The sequence below is a fragment of the Amblyraja radiata genome, chromosome 23 (genome assembly GCF_010909765.2).
Source record: "Amblyraja radiata isolate CabotCenter1 chromosome 23, sAmbRad1.1.pri, whole genome shotgun sequence".
In the NCBI taxonomy this organism is placed as follows: domain Eukaryota; kingdom Metazoa; phylum Chordata; class Chondrichthyes; order Rajiformes; family Rajidae; genus Amblyraja; species Amblyraja radiata.
The window spans coordinates 15854118-15881093 of NC_045978.1; the positions used below are offsets into that span (position 1 = coordinate 15854118).

At 43.2% G+C, this 26976-nt stretch overlaps 1 protein-coding gene across 1 annotated transcript in view; it reads left to right on the plus strand.

The window, feature by feature from the left end:
- Positions 1 to 23394, plus strand: part of LOC116986249 (protein-glutamine gamma-glutamyltransferase 2-like) — a 45097-nt gene extending 21703 nt beyond the window's left edge. Inside the window, exons 7-13 of the mRNA XM_033041607.1 lie at positions 2972 to 3107; positions 6004 to 6107; positions 8098 to 8340; positions 14624 to 14893; positions 15271 to 15431; positions 18229 to 18365; positions 22459 to 23394. Coding sequence (XP_032897498.1) covers positions 2972 to 3107; positions 6004 to 6107; positions 8098 to 8340; positions 14624 to 14893; positions 15271 to 15431; positions 18229 to 18365; positions 22459 to 22615 — 1208 coding nt within the window. The 3' untranslated portion in view covers positions 22616 to 23394. The remainder of the gene's footprint in view (positions 1 to 2971; positions 3108 to 6003; positions 6108 to 8097; positions 8341 to 14623; positions 14894 to 15270; positions 15432 to 18228; positions 18366 to 22458) is intronic.
- The last annotated feature ends 3582 nt before the right edge of the window (positions 23395 to 26976 follow it).

Consider the following 26976-nt stretch of genomic DNA (forward strand, 5'->3'; position numbering starts at 1 on the left):
GATGCATTTTCGCTGCATTGGGGGAAATTGTTTATTTATGCATTCCCTCCTTTCTGCCTCATCAGTCGGGTATTAAGGAAAATACAACAAGACTCTGCGTCTGGTATTTTGGTAGTACCCGATTGGCCTACACAACCATGGTTCCCAGTGGTACAAAACATGGTGTTAGAACCATGTATTACCATCCCACATAGACCACACTTATTGCTACATCCCGTAACAGGGGATAGCCACCCATGCCATAAATATTTGAACCTATTAATTTGTAGAGTTTAAAAACACCACTTCTACAACTGGGACTAACGGACCGAACAGCGAACATAATCTCGGCGGCCCAAAGACAATCGACTAAAAAACAGTATCTGGTCTACATCAGGAAGTGGGAAATGTACTGCCATAAAAACAACATCACCAACAGAAACATGAACATCCCGTCTGTTCTGGAATATCTGGCAGGCCTCCACTATGATGAGGGGCTCAGTTACAGTGCCATCAACAGCGCCAGAAGTGCCCTGTCGACTTAACTATGGCAAGGGACAGAGCGTTACTCTGTAGGGACTCACCCTCTGGTAACAAAGCTCATGAGGAGAATTTTTAATACTAATCCCCCAAAAACCAGGTACTCCCAAATTTGGGATGTAAGCATTGTCCTGAAGACGCTCAGGAACTGGTCTCCAGCAACAGCTCTGTCTCTACACAGACTGACTTTAAAAACAGTAATGTTAATGGCATTGGTCACGGCACAGAGGGTACAGTCACTGCATAAACTTAGACTGGACAACATGACTTCCTCGCCTGACAATGTTACGTTCCACATCTACGAGCTAGTAATGCAGGACAGACAGGGATCAGCAGGCCTCAATATACAATTCAGGTCATACCCTACAGATGACCGTCTCTGTATAGTTAGACACCTGTCATTATACATAGAGAAAACAAAAATCCTAAGAGGCAATGAGAAGGGACTTCTGATCAGCCACAAGCAACCTCACAAAAGAGTGACGGTCCAGACCATCTTGAGATGGCTGAAACAGGTGCTTACACAGGCTGGGGTGGATACTAACATTTTAAAATCTCATTCCACCAGGGCTGCAGCTACATCGGCAGCAATACAATTGGATGTGCCCATGGACCAAGTCCTCGAAGCAGCAGGATGGTCAGGGGAATGAACATTCCAATTATTTTACAATAAACCAGTAATGAAACCTGGAACATTTGCAGAAAAAATTTTAAGTTCTGTAAATTTATTCAAACCCATAAAAGGGTCATAATTTGTGTTAATAAATTTTATGATTTCAATATCGAATTCATGTCCAAATTATGTTAACACTATTCCTCCTACAGTCAAGGCAGACGTGATGCATGGACTCGTTTCCACGGCATGAAATCACAGAGCTTTAAAATCTTTACGTAGTCACTCACGTGACTCCGAAGTAAAATAGTAAGATTAAACGAGAACTTACCAGTTTGAAGTTTGATCTGTATTTTATGAGGAGTTACGATGAGGGATTACGTGCCCTCCGCTCCCACCCTTGATCATATACTTAACTGGTATCTCTTCTCTAATCTTACTATGTTTAGTCATTACAGTTGTCTGTGATTTCACACCGCTGCTTTGAAGAATGACACACATGCGTCCTGGCGGGGTTCTTCACGTAATCCCTCATCGTAACTCCTCATAAAATACAGATCAAACTTCAAACTGGTAAGTTCTCGTTTAATCTTACTATTACAGCACGGAAACAGGCCAACTCGGCTCTTCTAGTCCGTGCCGAACACTTATTCTCCCCTAGTCCCATCTACCTGCACTCAGACCATAACCCTCCATTCCTTTCCCGTCCATATACCTATCCAATTTATTTTTAAATGATAAAATCGAACCTGCCTCCACCACTTCCACTGGAAGCTCATTCCACACAGCTACCACTCTCTGAGTAAAGAAGTTCCCCCTCATGTTACCCCTAAACTTCTGTCCCTTAATTCTCAAGGTGCTCTTGTTTGAATCTTCCCTACTCTCAATGGGAAAAGCTTATCCACGTCAACTCTGTCTATCCCTCTCATCATTTTAAAGACCTCTATCAAGTCCCCCCCTTAACTTTCTATGCTCCAAAGAATAAAGATACTGCCAGCCTTTTTGAGGCAGTGACTGCGATAAATCCCCTCGATGGAAGGAAGGTCAGAGCCGATGATGGACTGGGCAGTGTTTACTACTTTTTGTAGTCTTTTCCTCTCCAGGGCGCTCAAATTGCCGAACCAAGCCACGATGCAACTGGTCAGCATGCTCTCTACTGTGCACCTGTAGAAGTTAGAGAGAGTCTTCCTTGACAATCCGACTCTCCGTAATCTTCTCAGGAAGTAGAGGCGCTGATGAGCTTTCTTGATAATTGCATATGTGTTCTCGGACCAGGAAACATCTTCAGAGATGTGCATGCCCAGGAATTTGAAGCTCTTGACCCTTTCAGCCATCGACCCGTTGATATAAATGGGGCTGTGGGTCCCCCTCCTACTCCTTCCAAAGTCCACAATCAATTCCTTGGTTTTGCTGGTGTTGAGGGCCAGGTTATTGCGCTGGCACCATATGGACAGTTGCTCGATCTCTCTTCTATACTCTGACTCATCCCCATCAGTGATATATCCCACAACAGTGGTGTCGTCAGCGAACTTGATGATGGAGTTCGCACTGTGACTGACTACGCAGTCGTGAGTATTGAGTGAGTACAGCAGGGGGCTGAGCACGCAGCCTTGAGGTGCTCCCGTGCTGATTGTTATTGAGGCTGACACATTTCCAGCAATACGAACAGACTGTGGTCTGTGAATGAGGAAGTCGAGGATCCAATTGCAGAGGGATGCGCAGAGACCCAGTTCTGCGAGTTTGGTAACCAGCTTGGAGGGGATGATTGTGTTAAATGCCAAGCTGTAATCGATGAATAACAGCCTGACATATCAAGTGTATAGTAACCACTTTCTTCAGTTTTAAGGTCCTTGGGTATTCCTACCCGTGTCGTCACCAACTTTGACTCTGCTCATGATACTGATGCAAACCTGACCATTGATAACTACTATAATGTTGAAGGGGACGACATAGGAGGTTCATCTGATAGTGTTTGGTAAGTTAAACCAGATATGAATATTGAGACCGAATAATGCTTTGTTATCATATGCCTTTGGGATAATATTACAGCACTATGGTGAAATCTAATTGTAGAAATGTTTACTGCAACAATCTCTAAAGCCATCTGAGAATTGGTGGATGGATATCTTTCATATTTACAAAGAATTAGGTATGTTACAATACTTACCTTCAGCGGCGCTGCAATTCTGCCACTGGCCGTGTGCGCGATTTTGGCGCCTTTGAGAGGGGGGCGGGGTTAAAACGCGTTTTTTTTTCCTACCTTGTCCTGGAATATATTTGGTTGGAGTGCAAGCTTTTGCTGAAGAATCGTTCCGACGGCCGTTCTGTGTGTTTTCTTTTTTTAATCGCCTGACTAGTTCAGCGCTGGAGTCATTTTAAAAATCAGCATCTAAAGCTGTCAACGCCGACAATGGGGACGGATTTCATGTAGGTGACAGGTAAAAGAAAGCCGTTTATTTTTAGGTATAAAAGTGGTCCTTAAGATGCCTTTAGTTCACATTTTAAGTTGCGAAACGGTGATTTAGTCCCCACATGAACCGGCATGCCGATATGGGGTCTAAATCACCGCAAACGGCAACGTTCCAAATGATCGCGTTCCAGAAAAACCCATTCGCAAGATGATTTAAATGACCATTAATTTACAGATATTAAACATTAAATTCCTTCCATTTGGCCTATAAATCCATGACAATGAGATTTAAAAGTTTATGTTATATTGTGAATTCTTGTGTGAATGTTATTTGGACACTTAGGCTATTTAAAAATGTTAATCTATTCTTAAGAAAATTATAGATGTTTAGATCTAGTAATTGAAATTTGTAATTAGCTACAATTAGGTAACTAACTAATTATATGCTTTAATTTCAAGTCATCTAAGTAAGATTGTTTCATATTTGCTTCAGAATGCTTCAATCTATAATAACTGAAATTTTCTTTTAGTTCTCTTAATTTTTAAGAAAGTTATGGCCATTTGACTGTCCTCGATCACAGCTTTTGTGTTAAGTCAATGGAAAAGCAAGATGCTAATTTCCGAGTGTGAAAATGGCCATAACTTTTTTAATACTGAAGATATGAAAGTGAATTAGGTGACAAATTAAACTTCCTTTTATGCTTTATCTGATGGGATAAATTACAGACTTGATTTTTAAAATCTCAAAATTTTGTAACATTGCTAAAAGAATGCTTGGTAGCCGGTAATTAAATACAGAGTCAGAAGAAAAACCGAAGGGCAGGAAGAAATGAAATTAAAATGGAAGAAGCATTAGAGAGAAATAGAATAAGAGCAGATTCCCGCTGGGATGGGAAATACTTATGTGGAAGTTTAAAGAACAATTTGGTAATAGTGAGTAATTTAGTTCAACTGAAAAACGATTTGCTGTTGATTTTTCAAGAAGTTAATGTATAGTTGATGTAAATTATGCTGTTACAGACAGTGTGGAACTAAAGTACCTCCTGCAAGTGTACTGTTACTCACATTTCTGCATTCATTAATGTGTGTGAAGTCGTTAAGTCCAAGTATTGGAGTGTGCAAAAGTAAGAGTTTCATTAATCGCACATGGTGACATGAAACAATTGGTACAGTTACACTCAAATGTTAACACACTTTGCCATAATTGCCAAAATTTAGCTTAAGCAATCTCTTATTAATGTTAAGAAAAATGGTGTCGGATGAAACTTTAATATGGGAAGAATGTGTGTATTGCATGTAAAACTTTTAATGTATTGTATTTCAATGTATTGGTAGTTTGGACACACCTACATATTTGTTTGGAATGACTAACTAATTAAATATATTAGAAGGTACACAAAAATGCTGGAGAAACTCAGTGGGTGCAGCAGCATATATGGAGCGAAGGAAATAGGCGACGTTTCGGGCCGAAACCCTTCTTTAATTAAATATATTGTTCAAAAGGGAACTGCAGATGCTGGAATATCGAAGGTACACAAAATTGCTGGGGAAACTCAGCGGGTGCAGCAGCATCTATGGAGCGAAGGAAATGGGTGACGTTTCGGGCCGAAACCCTTCTTCAGACTCTTAGAGTCTTCAGAGTCTGAAGAAGGGTTTCGGCCCGAAACGTCGCCTATTTCCTTCGCTCCATAGATGCTGCTGCACCCGCTGAGTTTCCCCAGCAATTTTGTGTACCTTTTAATTAAATATATTGTTGGGTGCAACAAAACATGCTCATTGAAGAAGGATTCTGACCCAAAATGCTGCCTATTCATGTCCTTCAGAGATGCTGTCTGTCCCGATGAGTCACTCAAGCTTGTTCTTTGCCAGATTTTAGCATCCGCTGCTCATTGTTCCTTTATTCGTACCGATCGCTTAAATTCATGAATGGAGGCTTATTGATAACTTATTTTAGAATGTGAACGTTGGCCAGTTGAGCCTGGTGTTGTGACAGCTCGAGCCACTATTAGCAATGGGTGTGAAGTTCAAGTTAAATATCTAAATGTATCGCATAGTTTCTCAAACTAAGGTTCTTGGACAAGTGGTGTTCAGCAAATCTCAGTTTGTTGATGTATTAGCCAATTTGCTCTGTGGGTGAATAATATTAAACATTTTGGCAAAGATATTCCTTTTAAAGACATTCCTGTGTGCCAGTATCTGTGAATGTGTCTGTAAGTGTGTTTCTCTATACATTGGAATTCCAGGATAATTGATATTTGTGAAAAGTGTTTTTTTAAGTGTATTAGTATTTGCATGGAATGTCTGGCAGTGTGTCACTGATTGCAGTCTGCTACCATGAACTGGCCTGTATTTATTCTGCTTCTGCAATGTAAGAGTTTTAAAACCTTGATTATCATTTTTTAATCACCTAATTTTCAGTTATGTTTCTGTAATTTAAGACATATTATTGTCGCTATTTCAGGAATTTTCACGTTTGGAATGAGTGTTGGATGGCCCGAAATGATTTGAACTCGGGATTCGATGGTTGGCAAGTTGTGGATGCAACACCACAGGAGGAAAGTGACGGTAATGACTGAATTAGAATTCAGGCATATTGTATGCATTACGAAAGGTGCAATGACAGAGTAGGAACATGGGGATGGGAGCAGGACCGCAAAATTCCTGCAGTCCATTCCACCATTCATACATCCAGAACTTCTACCGCTGCACCATCGAGAGCATCCTTACCAACTGCATCACAGTATGGTATGGCAACTGCCCTGTCTCCGACCAGAAGGCATTGCAGAGGGTGGTGAAAATTGCCCAACGCATCACCGGTTCCTCGCTCCCCTCCATTGAGTCTGTCCAAAGCAAGCGTTGTCTGCGGAGGGCGCTCAGCATCGCCAAGGACTGCTCTCACCCCAACCATGGACTGTTTACCCTCCTACCATCCGGGAGGCGCTACAAGTCTCTCCGTTGCCGAACCAGCAGGTCCAGGAACAGCTTCTTCCCGGCGGCTGTCACTCTACTCAACAACGTACCTCGGTGACTGCCAATCACCCCCCCCCCCCCCGGACACTTATTATTATTTATTCAAATCATTTGCTATGTCGCTCTTCCAGGGAGATGCTAAATGCATCTCGTTGTCTCTGTACTGTACACTGACAATGACAATTAAAATTGAATCTGAATCTGAATCTGAGATTCAGGAACAGTTTCTTCCCAGCTGTTATCAGGCAACTGAACCGCCCTACCACAACTAGAGAGCAGTCCTGAACTCATGGACTTCATTAACTTCACCACCAATTTCCATCCCGCGCTCAAATTCTCTTGTACCATCTCCAACACTTCCCATCCCTTTAAAACTCCACCCCTGAACTTATTGGAGAACCTCCGACTATCTTTGACTGGACTTTACTGGCTTTATCTTGCTCTAAACATTATTCATGTTATCCCCTTTATCATGTATTTGTAAACTGTGAATCTGTAAATGGCTCGATTGTGAACGTGTATTTTTTTCCACTGACTGGTGAGCACACAGCAAACGCTTTTCACTGTACTTCTGCGCACATGACAATAAACTAAACTAAACTAAACATTCATTAGATCTCCGTTTATCTGGATCTATATGCATTTAAACTAATCTTTCATTCTCCTTCCCAACAAAAACTTTTAAATATTGATTTTGAAATATTCAGTTAGTCTAATCTCACTTGCTCCATATGTAAAGCAGCTACATGTTTTCAACACCACATGAAGAAATGCTCCAGATGTTTCTCTACAATGGTTTAACCATAGTTTTAAGGGAATACTCCCTAGCTGGGCTTCTTTCCAGAGGAAACATTATTCCATATTTAGCCTATTAATCCTTTAATCATCTTAAATATCTGATTTGGCTCATCATTAGTTTTCTACATTTGTGGGAACAATCTAATCTAAAGAACGTGTCAACATACTTTGAGCGTTTTGAGACTTTTGTCACTGGTGAAATGCATTTGCATGGGTGTCAGGTGTTATGGGGTGAGGGCAAGAGAATGGGTTTGAGTGGGAAAGAAATATCAGCTGTGATTTACAGTGGAGTAGACTTGATGGGCTGAATGGCCTAATTCTGCTCCTAGAACTTATCAACATGAATTGAATTGATTATAAAGATGAAAGTAGAATGCAATGGCCAAACACAGAGAGTAATTGAAATGTGAAAACGTTAAATGATCAATCAAGTGAGCAAAGTCTTTGTAATTGGTCCCCAGGAATCCAAACACTGCCTGCTATGCGGCCATTTTGTTTAGGTGAAGTCTCATGCATTGCTGTAAAATTGCATGAGGTTGCATTACCTGAAAAGCAATTTGATTGCAATCTATTGCAAAAGTCCATCCTATCGCCTGTTATATCCAAAGCAGATAACAAATGGAATCCAGCGAGACTTTACTATCTGCGGTATCAGTTGAAGAAATTTGGCTCCAGAATATCATACAAATAGTTCCAACTTCAGTAGATGTATAGTTCCCTATGCAAAATGCTACATTTACATAATTATAATTTATTCAAATTCTAAATAATCTGTTTACATTTTAAGGAACTTACTGCTGTGGTCCTGCTTCGGTGAGAGCCATCAAAGAAGGAGATCTGGATTACAAGTATGATGCTCCATTTGTTTTTGCTGAAGTGAATGCACAACGTGCAAATTGGCTGGTGTTTGCTGATGGAACAAAGATGAAGATGGATGTTGACGTTTTAAACGTTGGCCACTGTGTGAGCACCAAGAAGTGTGGAAAGGATGAACGTGAGGATATCACACACTTATACAAATATCCTGATGGTACGAAAAAATGAATAATAAGCACAAAGTAAAACAAGGGCCTCTCAAAACTTATAGAACTTTAGGGACAGCACGGTGGCACAGCGGTAGATTTGCTGCCTTACTGCGACAAAGACCCGGGTTCGATCCTGGCTATGAGTGCTGTCTGTATGGAGTTTGTATGCTCTCGCCATGACCTGCGTGGGTTTTCTCTGAGATCTCCGGTTTCCACCCACACTCCAAAGACGTACAGCTTTGCAGGTTAATTGCCTTGGATAGTGTGTAGGATAGGGATAGTGTGCGGGGTTTGCTGGTCAACATGGATTTGGTGTGCTGAAGGGCCTGTTTCAATGTTGTGGGTGTCTTTAAACTAACCTAAATTAAACTAGAACAGTGTTGCACAGAAACAGGCCCTTCAGCCCACAATGTCTAAGCCAAACATAATGCAAGGTTAAACTAATCTCTTCTGCCTGCATGTGGCCCATATATCTCCATTACCTGTATATCCACTTGCCTCACCTAAAAGACTTTTAAATACCACTATCATATCTTTCTCCACTTTCACCTCTGACAGCAGGTTCGAGGCAACCACCATTCTCTGTTTAAAAGCAATGCCTAGACATTTATTTTCTATGTTACCATTCTCATCATGAATCTATGCTGTCTAGTCTCTCTAAGTACCTCACCTACATAATCTGACTCCAAGCATGAATTTCCTTCTTTATCTTTGAGTGGTCCTACCTTCTCCCTGGTTACCCTCTTGTTTGTAATGTACATACAAAGAGCCTTGGGATTTTCTTCAATACTACTTGCTAATTACATTACACTGCCCCTTTCAGACCCGCCTAATGCTGCTGTGTGTGATGTGTGTTGCTCCAACTTAGCGCACTGACTTAAGGTCCAGATTTATCTTTATTCATAACAATATTAAAACTTTGTGAGGAGGATGCTAGGAGGCTGTAAGGTGACTTGGATAGGCTGGGTGAGTGGGCAAATGCATAGCAGATGCAGTATAATGTGGATAAATGTGAGGTTATCCACTTTGGTGGCAAAAACACGGAAGTAGACTATTATCTGAATGGTGGCCGATTAGGAAAAGGGGAGATGCAACGAGATCTGGGTGTCATGGTACACCAGTCATTGAAAGTAGGCATGCAGGTGCATCAGGCAGTGAGGAAAGCGAATGGTATGTTATCATTCATAGCAAAAGGATTTGAGTATAGGAGCAGGGAGGTTCTACTGGAGTTGTACAGGGTCTTGGTGAGACCACACCTGGAGTATTGCGTACAGTTTTGGTCTCCTAATCTGAGGAAAGACATTCTTGCCATAGAGGGAGTACAGAGAAGGTTCACCAGACTGATTCCTGGGATGTCAGGACTTTCATATGAAGAAAGACTGGATAGACTCGGCTTGTACTCGCTAGAATTTAGAAGATTGAGGGGAGATCTTATAGAAACTTACAAAATTCTTAAGGGGTTGGACAGGCTAGATGCAGGAAGATTGTTCCCGATGTTGGGGAAATCCAGAACAAGAGGTCACAGTTTAAGGATAAGGGGGAAATCTTTTAGGACCGAGATGAGAAAAACGTTTTTCACACAGAGAGTGGTGAATCTCTGGAATTCTCTGCCACAGAAGGTAGTTGAGGCCAGTTCATTGGCTACATTTAAGAGGGAGTTAGATGTGGCCCTTGTGGCTAAAGGGATCAGGGGGTATGGAGAGAAGGCAGGTACAGGATACTGAGTTGGATGATCAGCCATGATCATATTGAATGGCGGTGCAGGCTTGAAGGGCCGAATGGCCTACTCCTGCACCTATTTTCTATGTGATCTATCTTCTAATGAAAGACCAGTCACCTGGCCAAGCTCATGTCCAGTACAAGTTCCAGTATGGTCTCTCCTCAAGTTGGACTATCCACATACTCGATACATCTAACAAATTCTGCCCTGACTAAGCCTTTTGCACTGAGAAAGTACGTCAATTATGGGGAACTTAGTTGCTCGGTACAACAACCTTGTTTGAATCTTTCCACAATCCGCCTAGATGTCTGTTACTTTATCACCTGCTGGTGATTGGGAGGCACATAGTATCATCCTATTAGAGTGATTTACCTTTCTTATCCTTTGAGTGCACAGTGGATGAACCCTCCAGTATGTCCTCTCTAGGTTCCACCTTCAAGTTCACGTTCAAGTGAGTTTATTGTCATGTGTCCCTGATAGGACAATGAAATTCTTGCTTTGCTTCAGCACACAGAATGTAGTAGGCATTTACTACAAAACAGATCAATGTGTCCATATACTACAATATAAATATATACACACATGAATAAATAAAATGATAAAGTGCAAATAACAGGTTATTAATAATCAGTTTTGTCCGAGCCAGGTTTAATAGCCTGATGGCTGAGGGGAAGTCTTCAGGCTCCTGTACCTTCTACCTGAAGGTAGCAGGGAGATAAGTGTGTGGCCAGGATGGTGTGGGTCTTTGATGATACTGCCAGCCTTTTTGAGGCAGCGACTGCGATAAATCCCCTCGATGGAAGGAACGTCAGAGCCGATGATGGACTGGGCAGTGTTTACTATTTTTTGTAGTCTTTTCCTCTCCAGGGCGCTCAAGTTGCCGAACCAAGCCATGATGCAACCGGTCAGTATGCTCTCTACTGTGCACCTGTAGAAGTTAGAGAGAGTCCTCCTTGACAAACCGACTCTCCGTAATCTTCTCAGAAAGTAGAGGCGCTGATGAGCTTTCTTGATGATTGCATTAGTGTTCTCGAACCCAGGAAACATCTTCAGAGATGTGCACGCCCATGAATTTGAAGCTCTTGACCCTTTCAACCATCGACCCGTTGATATAAACGGGGCTGTGGGTCCCCCTCCTACTCCTTCCAAAGCCCACAATCAGTTCCTTGGTTTTGCTGGTGTTGAGGGCCAGGTTATTGCACTGGCACCATATGGACAGTTGCTCGATCTCTCTTCTATACTCTGACTCATCCCCATCAGTGATACGTCCCACAACAGTGGTGTCGTCAGCGAACTTGATGATGGAGTTCGCACTGTGGTTCGCTACGCAGCCATGGGTATAGAGTGAGTACAGCAGGGGTCTGAGCACGCAGCCTTGAGGTGCTCCCGTGCTGATTGTTATCGAGGCTGACACATTTCCACCAATACGAATAGACTGTGGTCTGTGAATGAGGAAGTCGAGGATCCAATTGCAGAGGGATGCGCAGAGACCCAGTTCTGCGAGTTTGGTAACCAGCTTGGAGGGGATGATTGTGTTAAATGCCGAGCTGTAATTGATGAATAACAGCCTGACATATGAGTTTTTGTTGTCCAAGTGGTCCAGAGCGGAGTGGAGGGCCAGCGAGATCGCATCCACTGTTGATCTGTTGTGGCGGTAAGCGAACTGCAGTGGGTCCAGGTTTTTGTCGAGGCAGGAGTTGATTTGCTCCATGATCAACCTCTCACAGCACTTCATCACCACCGGCGTTAGTGCCACTGGTCGATAGTCATTGAGGCACGTCACCTTCCTCTTCTTGGACACCGGTATAATTGATGCCCTTTTAAAACAGGTGGGGACCTCAGACCTCAGAAGTGAGAGGTTGAAAATGTCCGTAAAAACCCTGGCCAGTTGGTCTGCACAGGTTTTTAGAACACGACCGTGTATACCATCAGGTCCAGGCGCTTTTCGGGGGTTCACCCCTCTGACGTCGGCTTCTGTGACTGAGACTGAAATACCATCACAGCGAATGGGGGATCGGGAAGGCACTTTAGTATTCTCCCTATCATAGCGTGCGTAAAACGCATTGAGCTCGTCAGGGAGTGATGTTTCGCCGACATTCGAGCTGCCTCCTGGTTTCGCCTTGTAGGAGGTGATTGCATTCAGGCCCCGCCACAGCTGCCGAACATCTGTCTCATCTTCCAGTTTGGAGCAGAAGTTCCTTTTGGCCTTTTTGATGGCCTTACCAAAGTCATTTTGACATTTTCCCTGATTAGTAAAGCAGTTCCTCCATCTCTTTTATCTCCCTCTCTATCACATCTGAAACATCGAAATCCAGGAGTTGCCAGTTCTGCCCTTCTTGCAGCCAACCTCATAGCTTGCGTTTTTTATGAAATAAACCAAAAATCAATATAGTCAAAATGCAATCAAAGGTTGATTTGAGTTTACTGCAGATGATCACAGATTTTCTACTTTATCGGAGAGCTCTGTTACTCATTTTCAGTGATGAATCTACACAAACCAATTGGGATTTATAGTAAAATAAATAGATGACAAAATTTCACAGATAACGTTCTATTTGGTATGCCGACCATCTAATGAGATTCTGTCAATGGTCAGTTTTAAAGGTTTTGTGTGAATTTAAAAAAAGGGTCATCTTAACACAAATGTTTAAAGTAGCACATGTAGTAGAAATTGATTCATTTATATGAGTTCAAAACTGACATAAGTATAAAATAGTTAAACCACAGTAAAACATTTTTTGTTAGTTGACAGTGATCATAGAGTTATCTATCCTTATAGAACTATAAAATTCTGATGTTGGATGTGTATTTAATTGTTTATTTGTTTGTGTGTGATCACAACTTCTCGAAAGAATGAGGCGGCAACGATAACATTTCCATAGATTTATCCTGTTGAGTCCAAAGTTTCCATATCTGAAAAATTCATGCATTATTTCTCGAGTTATTAATAAAAATGTTCAAAAATCTGAAATAACTTAATAAATAAAACCGTCTGGCTTTGGCTGATGACATGATGACGCCACAATGGGTATGCATGCAGTGTTCCACGCACTGCGAGTGACGTCACGCACTGCGAGTGATGTCCTCCCCCCCCCTTCCCCCCCCCCCCTCTCCCCCCCCTCTCTCTCCCCCCCTCTCTCTCCCCCCCTCTCTCTCCCCCCCTCTCTCCCCCCCCTCTCTCTCCCCCCCCTTCCCCCCCCCCCCCCCCCCCTCTCCCCCCCCACCCTCTCCCCCCCCCCCTCTCCCCCCCCCCCTCTCCCCCCCCCCCTCTCCCCCCCCTCTCTCTCCCCCCCCCTCTCTCTCCCCCCCCTCTCTCTCCCCCCCCTCTCTCTCCCCGCCCTCTCTCTCCCCCCTCTCTCTCCCCTCTCCCCCCCTCTCTCCCCCCCCTCTCTCCCCCCCTCTCCCCCCCCTCTCCCCCCCTCTCCCCCCCCCCTCTCCCCCCCCCTCTCCCCCCCCCTCTCCCCCCCCTCTCTCCCCCCCCTCTCTCCCCCCCCCTCTCTCCCCCCCCTCTCCTCCCCCCCTCTCCCTGCCCCCCCTCTCCCTGCCCCCCTCTCCCTGCCCCCCCTCTCCCTGCCCCCCCTCTCCCTGCCCCCCTCTCCCCGCCCCCCCTCTCCCTGCCCCCCCTCCCCTCTCCCCTGCCCCCCCCCTCTCCCTGCCCCCCCCTCTCCCTGCCCCCCCTCTCCCTGCCCCCCCTCCCCCTGCCCCCCCTCTCCCTGCCCCCCCTCTCCCTCCCCCCCCCTCTCCCTCCCCCCCCTCCTCCCCCCCCTCTCCCTCCCCCCCTCTCCCCCCCCCCCCCTTCTCCCTCTCCCCTTCTCCCTCTCCCCCTTCTCCCTCCCCCCCCTCTCCCTCCCCCCCTCTCCCTCCCCCCCTCTCCCTCCCCCCCCTCTCCTCCCCCCCCCTCCTCCCCCCCCTCTCCCTCCCCCCCTCTCCCTCCCCCCCTCTCCCTCCCCCCCTCGTCCCTCCCCCCCTCGTCTCCTCCCCCCCTCTCCCTCCCCCCCTCTCCCTCCCCCCCTCTCCCCCCCCCCCTCTCCCTCCCCCCCTCTCCCCTCCCCCCCTCTCTCCCTCCCGCCCCTCTCCCTCCCCCCTCTCCCTCCCCCCCTCTCCCTCCCCCCCTCTCCCTCCCCCCCTCTCCCTCCCCCCCTCTCCTCCCCCCTCTCCCTCCCCCCCTCTCCTCCCCCCCTCTCCCTCCCCCCCTCTCCCTCCCCCCTCTCCCTCCCCCCCCTCTGCTCTCCCCTTCCCCCCCTCTCCCCCTCTCTCTCCCCCCCCTCTCTCTCCCCTTCCCCCTCTCTCTCCCCCCCCTCTCTCTCCCCCCCCTCCCTCTCCCCCCCTCTCTCCCAACGGGTCTGCACTTGGTCTAGTTTAATTCTAAAAATAAGAACATAGTGCAATGGTTCTTAACTGTGAGGACCACAGTGATCAAAATGTGAATCATGTTCTAAGGCTTACAATTTTAAATCGCAATTTAATTGGCAATGGTACTGGCTGTGTCAGAGCACAATTATGAAATTGAAGACAGTAAGCGTTTTTGTCCTGAAGACTGACACAGGTTTGTTTTGTTTAATTCCCAGGTTCCACGGAAGAAGCAGAAATTTTTAAAAAGGCAAAAATAGTAATAGCCGAGCCAGCACCGGAGAAGACATTAAAAGTATCTCTGAAAGTTAACCCGCCTATTTACCTCGGACAGACAGTTTCAGTCTCCGTGGTCGTTTCCAACAAGTCTTCAGAGGAAAAAGTCTGTACGGTCAATTTTTGGGCTAAGAAAAGAAGGTATCATGGAAATACAGAGAAAGAAAACATCAAGAAATTTAAAAAAGAGATCACCATTCCTGCTGTGGAAGGTAACACAAGGTCTATTTAACAAAGTAATACCATTTGTATTTTTAAGAAATGCTTGGAATAATTGCCAAATCATCAGTGATTTAGTTTGAGGGGATGGGTGGGTGCTGAATTACTTGAATAAAATTATAAATTGAACAGTAGACTGCCTGACCCAATGGCTATTTGGTTTCACATAAAATCATTCGAAAAAGTGAAACTTCCTTATGGCTTTTGGAAACATTCACCACAACTTCACATTAGCTAGACATCTATTTCATGACCTCTTGAGACTATTGGTTCTAAAAATCTATAGTTAGATGTTGTTTCTATTGATATATTGTAAGATGACATATGATCATTAAGTATGTATCAATTGTTATTTCTTGATGTTTCATAGATAAGATCATTCCTTTGGAACTGAGCTACAAGGACTATGGAACATTTCCTGATATGTACTACCGGATGAGGCTGATAACTTATGTAACTGATAAATTACCTGAAAACAATGTAGCGACAATGAAAGACATTGGTCTGCTCAATCCTCCTCTCACAATTAAGGTATTAATCAGGAATTGTCCACTCATTCAATTGTTGTTGAGGAAATCAAAAATAATTTGATGTTTCTCCCGTTTATTTCCAAACCCAAGTCCAAATCAACGATGGTGTGCTTTATCTGATGGAAACATAAATGCATGTCAAGAAATCAGATCAAATCGCTTAATAGTTATTGCACAAAATATGCAAAAAATAATGTTAATATGCCATGAAATGTATTACCTGGTTTCCCATTGCTTTGAAGTCTGTAGACCAATAAAGAAATAGCATGGACATCCAAGGATGGACTTCCTATGGAAAGGACAGGCAGGTGGGCAGAGGGTGTGCATTGCTCTGTTGGCATGGAATGGAATCCATTCCTTGGCAAGAATGACAAAGGAGCAGAATATGTAGAATCCCTGTGGGTAGAGTTAAAAAAAACTGACAATAGATATATACTGACCTCCAAGTATTAGCCAGGATGTGGGGTACAAATTACCCCAGGAGATTGGAAAGGAATGTAAGAACGGCAATGTTACAGTGGTCATGGGGATTTCAATACGCATGTAAATTGGGAAAATCAGGATGGTACTGGATCCCAAGAGAAGGAATTTGTAGAATGCTTACGAGATGGCCGTTGAGATCAGCTCCTGGTCGAACTCATCAGGGGAAAAGCTATTCTGGATTTGCTGTTGTGTAATGAACTAGATTTAATTAGGGAGCTGAAGGTGAAGGAACCTCTAGGAGGCAGTGATCATAATATGAAAGAATTTGACCTGCAGTTTGAGTGGGAGAAGCTGAAATTGGATGAATTGGTAACTAAAGTCTCATGAGGGAGAAACCGGCTAAAGTTGATGTGAAGGGAGAATAAGCAAGTCTGTTATTCCGACTGCGCATGCCCAGGTCATAGGTCACAAACAAAAAATAGTCTCGGCAGCCGTACTGCGGCATGGACACAGACCTGGTCCTCATCTGCAGTCAGGCTCGATCCCAGGTCTCCGACACCGCAATTGCTGCCGAACCACCACTGGACCATTCCCGTCCCCTCCCGAGTCCCGTCCCCCCGACTGAGGGCGACCAGAAACGTAGGGAGTCAGACGGGAGTGGCGCCCCCAGGCCCATAGCCAGTGCAGAGAAGCAGCGCTAAATCCAGCTCAACTCTGCCAGTCCTGCCTGGAAGAAAGTGCAAAAGAGTTTAGGAAAGTCTGCAGCAGCATTGGAACTGGTGTTGTCCAGTAAAGTCGGATATTTGGTGAAAGACAGAAGGCACTAACGGATTTTTATACCATTAACCTTCAGTGGGGAGCCAGGTCTTCAATTGCAGAATCATGTGTTGCTTTGGCAAGTCAATTTAAAATTATGGTGCACCGCTCGATTGCAAGGAGGGACGGCTTGGCAATCCAAACTATTTCTAAGGATTACTTATGTATGTTCAGAGCCCTGAACTTCCTGAAATGTCCTTGCCCTATTTATTCTGATTGTCCACCAAGACAGGACTCCTCAATTGCAAAACAAACATTTACTATAGTTTCCCAAGTGTCTTGCTTCTTCTTCTTTCATGTGGCGTCCACAGCCTAAAGTTGTTGGACAACTTATTCTATTTGATCTTCCGTTTGTGCACGTTGAGTTGATTGCATTAGTTGAAACAGGGCGGACCACATGAAGGTTGCAATCTTCCACCCCAAAAGTCTTGCTGTGAAATTTGTTCACTGAATCTGTTCCAATTTAGACCTGGCATGGATTCAGCAAACCTCATTCATTTCAATGGTGATTAATAGAAATATGAATAGAATAGGCAAGTTTCAGATCATTTGTAATTTTTGTTCCGATTGAATTACTTTACTTTTTACTATTTTATAGTTATTACGGTTTTCAAGAACATTTAAAATTATAATAATTAATAACTTTAAAATAGTTATCAGTTTGATTCATTGATAATAGTTAAGGGGCATAATAATAAGCCCAACAGTCCATCATACCTGTGCCAACGTTTCTTGGCAATTCAAGTACTTGTACAGATGCTTCTTAAAGGCTATGTGAGTATCTGCCTCCTCCACCAATAATTTAAAATGTTCGTGAATTGGTGACGTTCACAGATTTTCAGTCTTTTGACAGCTGGTAACACAGTGTTTATGACTTAGCAGGTGGCCAGAGCACTACTGGGGGTTGGCACTGCCACTTCCCACAGTGCTTGACCTCAATGATCAAGTGCCAACTTCAGGGTCCACATTCATGCAATGAGGAAGAGAAGTTGGCGAAACAGGGAGGACAGACACATGTAGCTCCTTGAGCTGGACAGGATGGAAGCAAATCATATGATGCTATATTGTGCACTAATTAATGGCAATTGTTACTATAAATTTGGCTGTATAGCAAATTTAGAAAAGAATTTAAGCAAAGCATGAAATGACAACCAAAACATATGACTTTGGATTTGTGCACCCACAGGGTAAGCCACCATATCTACAAATTCATATCTACAAACCTTGCCACCTTCTAACATTAAGACTAGCTACAACCGTAACAAAAAAATTCTAATAAATATGATTACTGTCTTTTGTGGCCAACATATGGTAATAATGTTTTTCAATGGTTAATAGCCAGCTATCCTTTTCTAACCGGCTCCTGATATCTGAATTAAAAGGGCAACATCTAAAACAACATGCATTGCTTTTATATATTGCTTTTGGTCCAATGATGTCCATTTTGTTGCAAATTGAGTCATGAGCAAACTACACCTGTGAAATAGTTTGACGAAATGTTATTTTGCAAAGGATGTGAAATATCACTTACAATCTTAAAAATTGATTTGCTCCATCAGATGCTGAACTTTCATGCTTATGTGGGTGAAAAAGCACATGTCGAGATCAGCTTTACGAACCCTTTTGCTCTTCCACTGAAGAAATGTTTTATGACCATTGAGGGAAACGGTCTGGTTGATGATCAAACAAGAGTAACGTAAGTTTGCATTTTGAAAATGGTAGAAAAAAGGGCATATGTGTAACATCTGGCTACTAATAAATCTTTTATTAGATGTTAAAGTAATTGAGGAAAACAGAAAGTAGATATCCACTTTTGAGACTTCACATTTTTCGACTACGACTAAGATTCTAAAAGGTGCTTTTATCCACTTATCTGGATAGAAGCTCCGCAATAGTGAACTTGGGTCTCTTAGTTAGCTACATGTCAACCTGATGACCCCAGTTCACAGGGATAACACTGTCGCATGCAATCCGTAGCAGCACTGATGAGGAAATATGTTTATAAGGGAATTAATGATGACTGTGGCATTTCTCCCTTCTTGCCTGCTCCGAGACTGAAATGAATCCCTGGTTTACAAAAGGAAACACAAAGTGTAGATGACATAGATAGGTGACAACAGTCAACAGTGTTTTTTATTGTTCTATGTCTCAAAACAATGAAATTTTTACTTGCAGCAGGACAACAGATATGTAAACGTAATAATGTGTAAGCATTACAATAGACACCATAATACCTATAACTATAAACATAGTATAACCATATAACAATTACAGCACGGAAACAGGCCATCTCGGCCCTACAAGTCCGTGCCGAACAACTTTTTTCCCTTAGTCCCACCTGCCTGCACTCATACGATAACCCTCCATTCCCTTCTCATCCATATGCCTATCCAATTTATTTTAAATGATACCAACAAACCTGCCGCCACCACTTCCACTGGAAGCTCATTCCATTCCGCTACCACTCTCTGAGTAAAGAAGTTCCCCCTCATGTTACCCCTAAACTTCTGTCCCTTAATTCTGAAGTCATGTCCTCTTGTTTGAATCTTCCCTATTCTCAAAGGGAAAAGTTTGATCACATCAACTCTGTCTATCCCTCTCATCATTTTAAAGACCTCTATCAAGTCCCCCCTTAACCTTCTGCGCTCCAGAGAATAAAGACCTAACTTATTCAACCTATCTCTGTAACTTAGTTGTTGAAACCCAGGCAACATTCTAGTAAATCTCCTCTGTACTCTCTCTATTTTGTTGACATCCTTCCTATAATTGGGCGACCAAAATTGTACACCATACTCCAGATTTGGTCTCACTAATGCCTTGTACAATTTTAACATTACATCCCAGCTTCTATACTCAATGCTCTGATTTATAAAGGCTAGCATACCAAAAGCTTTCTTTACCACCCTATCTATATGAGATTCCACCTTCAAGGAACTATGCACGGTTATTCCCAGATCCCTCTGTTCAACTGTATTCTTCAATTCCCTACCATTTATCATGTACGTCCTATTATGATTTGTCCTGCCAAGGTGTAACACCTCACATTTATCAGCATTAAACTCCATCTGCCATCTTTCAGCCCATTTTTCCAAATGGCCTAAATCACTCTGTAGACTTTGGAAATCCTCTTCATTATCCACAACACCCCCTATCTTGGTATAATCTGCATACTTACTAATCCAATTTACCACCCCTTCATCCAGATCATTGATGTACATGACAAACAACAAAGGACCCAACACAGATCCCTGAGGCACCCCACTAGTCACCTGCCTCCAACCCGACAAACAGCCATCCACCATTACCCTCTGGCTTCTCCCATTCAGCCACTGCTGAATCCATCTTGCTATTCCTGCATTTATACCCAACAGTTTAACCTTCTTAACCAACCTTCCATGAGGAACCTTGTCAAAGGCCTTACTAAAGTCCATATAGACAACATCCACTGCTTTACCCTCATCAATTTCCCTAGTAACCTCTTCAAAAAATTCAAGAAGATTAGTCAAACATGACCTTCCAGGCACAAATCCATGTTGACTGTTCCTAATCAGACCCTGTTTATCCAGATGCTTATATATATTATCTCTAAGTATCTTTTCCATTAATTTGCCCACCACTGAAGTCAAACTAACAGGTCTATAATTGCTAGGTTTACTCTTAGAACCCTTTTTAAACAATGGAACAACATGCGCAGTACGCCAATCCTCGGGGACTATTCCCGTTTCTAATGACATTTGAAATATTTCTGTCATAGCCCCGGCTATTTCTACACTAACTTCCAATGTCCTAGGGAATATCCTGTCAGGTCCTGGAGACTTATCCACTTTTATATTTTTCAAATGTGTCAGTACTTCTTTTACTTTGAAACTCATAGTATCCATAACTACTCTACTCGTTTCCCTTACCTCACATAATTCAATATCCTTCTCCTTGGTGAATACCGAAGAAAAGAAATTGTTCAATATCTCCCCCATCTCTTTTGGCTCTGCAGATAGCTGCCCACTCTGTTTCTCCAATGGACCAATTTTATCCCTCGTTATCCTTTTGCTATTAATATAGCTGTAGAAACCCTTTGGATTTACTTTCACCTTACTTGCCAAAGCAACCTCATATCTTCTTTTAGCTTTTCTAATTTCTTTCTTAAGATTCTTTTTACATTCCTTATACTCCACAAGCACCTCATTTACTTCATGCTGCCTATAATTATTGTAGATCTTCCTCTTTTTCCGAACAAGATGTCCAATTTCCCTTGAAAACCAGGGCTCTTTCCAATTTTTACTTTCCTTTCAACCGAACAGGAACATAAAGATTCTGTACTCTTAAAATTTCCCCTTTAAATGTCCACCATTTCTCTTCTACATCTTTCCCATAAAACAAAATGTCCCAGTCCACTCCTTTTAAATCATCTCGCATCTCATCAAAGTTAGCCTTTCTCCAATCAAAAATCTCAACCCTAGGTCCAGTTCTGACCTTCTCCATAATTATATTGAAACTAATGGTATTGTGATCACTGGACCCGAAGTGCTCCCCAACGCATACCTCCGCCACCAGTCCCGTCTCATTTCCTAACAGGAGGTCCAGCACTGCCCCTCCTCTAGTAGGTACCTCTATGTATTGCTGCAAAAAACTATCCTGCACACATTTTACAAACTCCAAACAGTATACCATAATAAACAACAAAAGGTGTTGTATATACACTGTATACTGTATGTACACACACAATAATAGTGCAAAGCCAAAAGCAATTCCTCAACTCTATATAGTTTGGAGCTTATTTGGAGGTGGTAGTGTTTTAATAACCTGATGGGTGCAGGGATGAAGCATCTCCTGAACGTTATAGGAATGAAGCTTCTCTCTGGACGTTATAGTTTTCAGGCTCCTATACCTTCTTCTCGATGGCAGGAGTGAAACGGTAGTGTGGCCAGGGTAGTGTTGGATCTCTGTGATGCTGTCTGCCTTTTTGAGACAGCAGCTCCTGTAGATCCCTTCGATGGTGGGGAGGTCAGTATCCATGATGGACAGGGCAGTGTTCACCACTTTTTGAAATCTCTTTTGTTCCTGGTTTGCTGATCCAGGCCGTAATGCAACCAGTCAATATACTCTGCACTGTACACCTGCAGAAGTACAGGAGAGTATTTGGTGACATACCAAACCTCATGCCCACTAAAGTTCTTCTAATGTTGCATTGGCATCGTAATGATGGTAACATTGCAGGTTCCTGTTTTGCAAAAACAGATTACCTTTTGATTGCAGGAATTTAATGGGGACGGAGCAGGCGGGAATTCTGCCCTGTTGGAAATATGCCGGAAAGACTATAATTGAGCTAACATCTTTAAAACTTTCTGAATACACTGTACTGTGCCAACATAAGACTTTCCTTTCTCATCACTACTCCCTGGTGATGAACCTGATAAAATGTGGCAAAATAAAAAATTGGAACTTTTAACTGTGCAAAACTTTAGAGGTGCTGATAGTTAAGTGCCTATCGGTATCAACACATTTCTGATTCTTGCATACACTAACTCCGTGCAATATAAAGAACGGACAACTAATACAATGGATGGTGCTGTCAAAAATATACTTGGATAAAGATGGATTGTTGCAATAGATGGAGAGGCAGAGAGGAAATGGGATATTAGAGAGTTGTGGCCAATGCTTTTGCTTGATGTTTTTCATCCATAGCATTACTTTTTTTCTTTTAAGTATTTACTCATATAGGTAAAATTAACAATGGTTGGCCATGCATATATTTAAGGAAGGATTCATCTTGTTTTCCTTATCTTTCTCAGGTTTGACGATGTAAAGCGAAATGCCCTTGCAAAAGTGGTGTGTGACTTTACTCCAAAAAAGCCAGGGCAAAGAAAACTACTGGTAGATATTGACTGCGACTTAATGCAGAATGTGAAAGGATCTCTGAAGATTGATGTCCAAAAGAAGAAAGAATGAAAATATTTCAAAATGTCTTGTTTCATTATGTGAATTTCTGGGACGTTCACATGTTAGTCAGTTTACATGTTTAAGTATATTGGCTACAATTACAATTTTTGATCAGCTTTGACTGCTTTGGTGAATGGTTTCATGTTTATGGGAAGTTTGTATTGGAATTTGCTTGAAAGATGTCTAGCTTCCATATGGAGCATAGAGAGATTGGAGCAAGATAAATAGTAGTTAACAACACAAGGTCATTATGTCATAAGTGATGGGACCAGAATTATTCCTCGCACAGCATCACAGATAATAACATGCCTATTATATTCATTGTTGCCAGTGGAATACTGCCGTGAGGTAATTTGTATCTTTGATTGAACCGGTTTTAGATTTTTGAAGGTGAAAGGAAATATTCTGTTTATACTCTTTGATATTTGACAATATCACAAGCTAGTAAAACATTTCTACTATGATAGCCAATATTATTCTTTGCTTTTCCTCTGCCACTTTGCATACATTGCATATTTGATTCTGAAGTTCTTTAATTAAATGGTCTCCTGTGCCAGTTTTTTGGAGCAATGACTTCCATTGGACTGAATGGCAGATGGAATTTGGCAATGTAGTACAGCAAATGTAATTCATCTTTGCGCCTTGGTTCTAAACATTTAATCACCCGATAGCAAGAGACAATCTGCAAATAGGGTATAATCAGTTCATCATACAATGCCTTTGTGATTTCTGTAACTGAAATATGTTACAATTTGCATGAATTAATAAAGTTGATTTTGAAGTCTTTAGCACCTTGAACCATTTTTCTAATTTCTAGATGTTTATTCTGACCTTATACCCCATCAACAACAGTGATAGTCAAGTATTTTTGAGTAAACGCTTTGCTGCCTGTCAAATACTTCTACTCTGTGTTGTATGATTGAAGTGGCCACTGGGTAGCACCAGCAATGGCTGCCTCGCCAACAGTCTGTCTGTCCTTTCCTTCTTTGTGTTTTAATAGAATGTATTAAATGTATGTCTTTAGTGTTCTTTAGCTTGTTTTATGTGGGTGGGAGAGTTGGGGGAACTTTTTCTAATCTCTTACCTCGACGGAGATGCAAGTTTTTTCTGTATTGTATCTCCCCATCCGCACTGCGGCCCAACATCGTGGAGTTGGCGGCCTTTGCTGGGGACTGATTTTGAGTGCTCCACCGCGGGGATCCAGTGGACTTTAACATGGTTTAAGCAATGGTTTAGAGAATATAGGCCAAATGTGGCCAGGTGGAACTAACATAGATGGGACATCGTGGTCAGCATTGAGCATGTTGAGCCAAAGGGCCTGTTTTCATGCTGCATCACTCTATGAATTCATGGAGTCTGAAGAAAGGTCATAACCCGAAACATCACCTATCTATGTTCTTCAGAGATGCTACCTGACTCGCTGAGTTATTCCAACTCATTGTAATTTTTTTATAACGTCAATCTGCCTATTTTTTAATCTACATTATTCACCAAAGTGTTATGCCAGCATCAGGTTCTGCAGTCTAAAATGACTCTTTGCAGCAACCAAGTACTAATCTGCTGCTTCTACATGATGCCCACTTGATGCTCTAGAAACAGAAACATAGAAAATAGGTGCAGATGTAGACCATTCGGCCCCTTCGAGCCAGCATCGCCATTCAATATGATCATGGCTGATCATCCAAAATCAGTACCCTGTTCCTGGCTTTTCCCATAGCCCAAGATTCCCTACGCCCTAAGAACTAAATCTAACTATGAGAAGGAACAATCAGTAACCTCAGTTTCAGTAAATCATTCACTTGTAACGTCAATGGGAATCAACTGTCTGCTTGCAGCTCCTTTCTGCACAAATATTGAAAAATGTAAGGAAGTGGGCTTTCTATCAATTTCCGGCCAGACAGTTATGTGAAATGAAACATTTGTGGCTGGGGGTTTATTTAAAGCATTGTAAACTGGCATTTAGTGTGTGAAGCAAAATAAGTACTTACAAAACAATAGACAATAGGAGCAGGAGTATGCCATTTGGTCCTTCGAGCCAGCACCGCCATTCAATGTGATCATGGCTGATCATCCCCAATCGGTACCCCGTTCATGCCTTCTCCCCATGTCCCCTGACTCTGCTATTTTTACTCTGGAGTTCAAGTTCAAGTTCAAGTTCAAGTGAGTTTATTGTCATGTGTCCCTGTATAGGACAATTAAATTCTTGCTTTGCTTAAGCACACAGAAAATAGTAGGCATTTACTACAAAACAGATAAATGTGTCCATTTACCATGTTATAAATATATACACACATGAATAAATAAACTGGTAGTGCAAATAACAGAAAGTGGTTGCTAATAATCAGAGTTTTGTCCGAGCCAGGTTTAATAGCCTGATGGCTGAGGGGAAGTAGCTATTCCTGAACCTGGTTGTTGCAGTCTTCAGGCTCCTGTACCTTCTACCTGAAGGTAGCAGGGAGATGAGTGTGTGGCCAGGATGGTGTGGGTCTTTGATGATACTGCCAGCCTTTTTGAGGCAGCGACTGCGATAAATCCCCTTGATGGAAGGAAGGTCAGAGCCGATGATGGACTGGGCAGTGTTTACTACTTTTTGTAGTCTTTTCCTCTCCAGGGCGCTCAAATTGCCGAACCAAGCCACGATGCAACCGGTCAGCATGCTCTCGACTGTGCACCTGTAGAAGTTAGAGAGAGTCTTCCTTGACAATCCGACTCTCTGTAATCTTCTCAGGAAGTAGAGGCGCTGATGAGCTTTTTTGATAATTGCGTTAGTGTTCTCGGAACAGGAAAGATCTTCAGAGATGTGCACGCCCAGAAATTTGAAGTTCTTGGAATCCACAGAAGGATAAGAGGGGATCTTATTGAAACATATAAGATTTTTAAGGGTTTGGACTCTCTAGAGACAGGAAACATGTTCCCGATTTTGGGGGAGTCCTGAACCAGGGGCCGCAGATTAAGAATAATGGGCAAGCCATTTAGAACGGAGACGAGGAACGGGGTATTGATTGAGGATGATCAGCCATGATCACATTGAATGGTGGTGCTGGCTCGAAGGGCCTAATGACCTACTCCTTTGCACCTATTGTGTATTGTCTATTGACTCAGGCACCTTCACGCAGACTCCCATCTCTGCTGGGCATTGAGGGTGCAGCGCCTAGCCTCTTTGCGCTGGCAGTCGATGCCGATTTTCAGAACGCACCTTTCCAATCAGCGCTCCTGGCAAAGATAGATCAATTTGTAGACCAGACCTGTGTTTCAATACCCCACCAATTGGACAATGGGCCAGCCCTCGCCCTCGAAGAGCATCAGGCTCTCGTTAAAGCAGCTGCAGTCTGCCAACTACAGCCAAGTTTTGGGCCAATCCTCGCCCAGTTTTATTGGCCCCTAACCCAAAGGAGTGCTAACCACCCCCCCCCCCCCTCTCCACCCCCCCCCCCCCCCCCCCCACTCTCCACCCCCCCCCCCCCCCTCCGTGCTTGCTAGACTCTGTTCTAACGATCTCGATTGGACCTTTTCCCAAGCCCGCGAATGATCGATCCGCACCGACTAGCGAAGTGCCAAAAATCAATGCGAATACCGCACTGTGGGCCAAATTTCTGCACTCGCGATTGAAACAGCTCAACACCCTTGATCGCAAACTTGTGTTTGAGGGTCCGTTGAGATCCCAGACGATCCCCCAATGTAAATAGCTCATTCTAAACTTCCGCCCAGTTTAGTTTCAGTCAAAAACCACTGAGTCAAGCACTTGCGCATTTAAACTTTATTTTGACAAAATACAATTACAATTCCACTACTCTACCTAACCACCGTGGGTTCGATCCTCGTATCTGCCTGATCAAGCCTTCTTTAGCCTCGCTCAAGTGGAGACACTCCAGAAGGTCATGCAGTCCTAAGCGTTCTTCCAGAAGATCGTCACAGGACCTCGTGGGAGCGGTCATTTATAGGTCCCCGAACCTTGAGGGGCCGATTCACATAGGGGTGTGCTCTATACAGTCCAATAACAGATAGCGAATAACACAGTATATGATAGACATTTCCCTAACCCAATAATAGTGACTGATACAATGTATTCAAATGGTGCTTCTGAGAGGAAGCAAACATAGCAACACAGCAATGCTAGGAGCATTGTAAGAAAGGTGGATGAGCTTAGAGTCTGGATAGACACCTGGAAGTATGATGTTGTGGCGATCAGTGAAACATGGTTGCAGGAGGGCTGTGATTGGAAACTAAATATTCCAGGATTTCGTTGCTTCAGGTGTGATAGAATTGGAGGGGCAAGAGGTGGAGGTGTTGCATTGCTAGTCAGGGAAGATATTACAGCAGTGCTTTGGCAGGATAGGTTGGAGGGCTCATCTAGGGAGGCTATTTGGGTG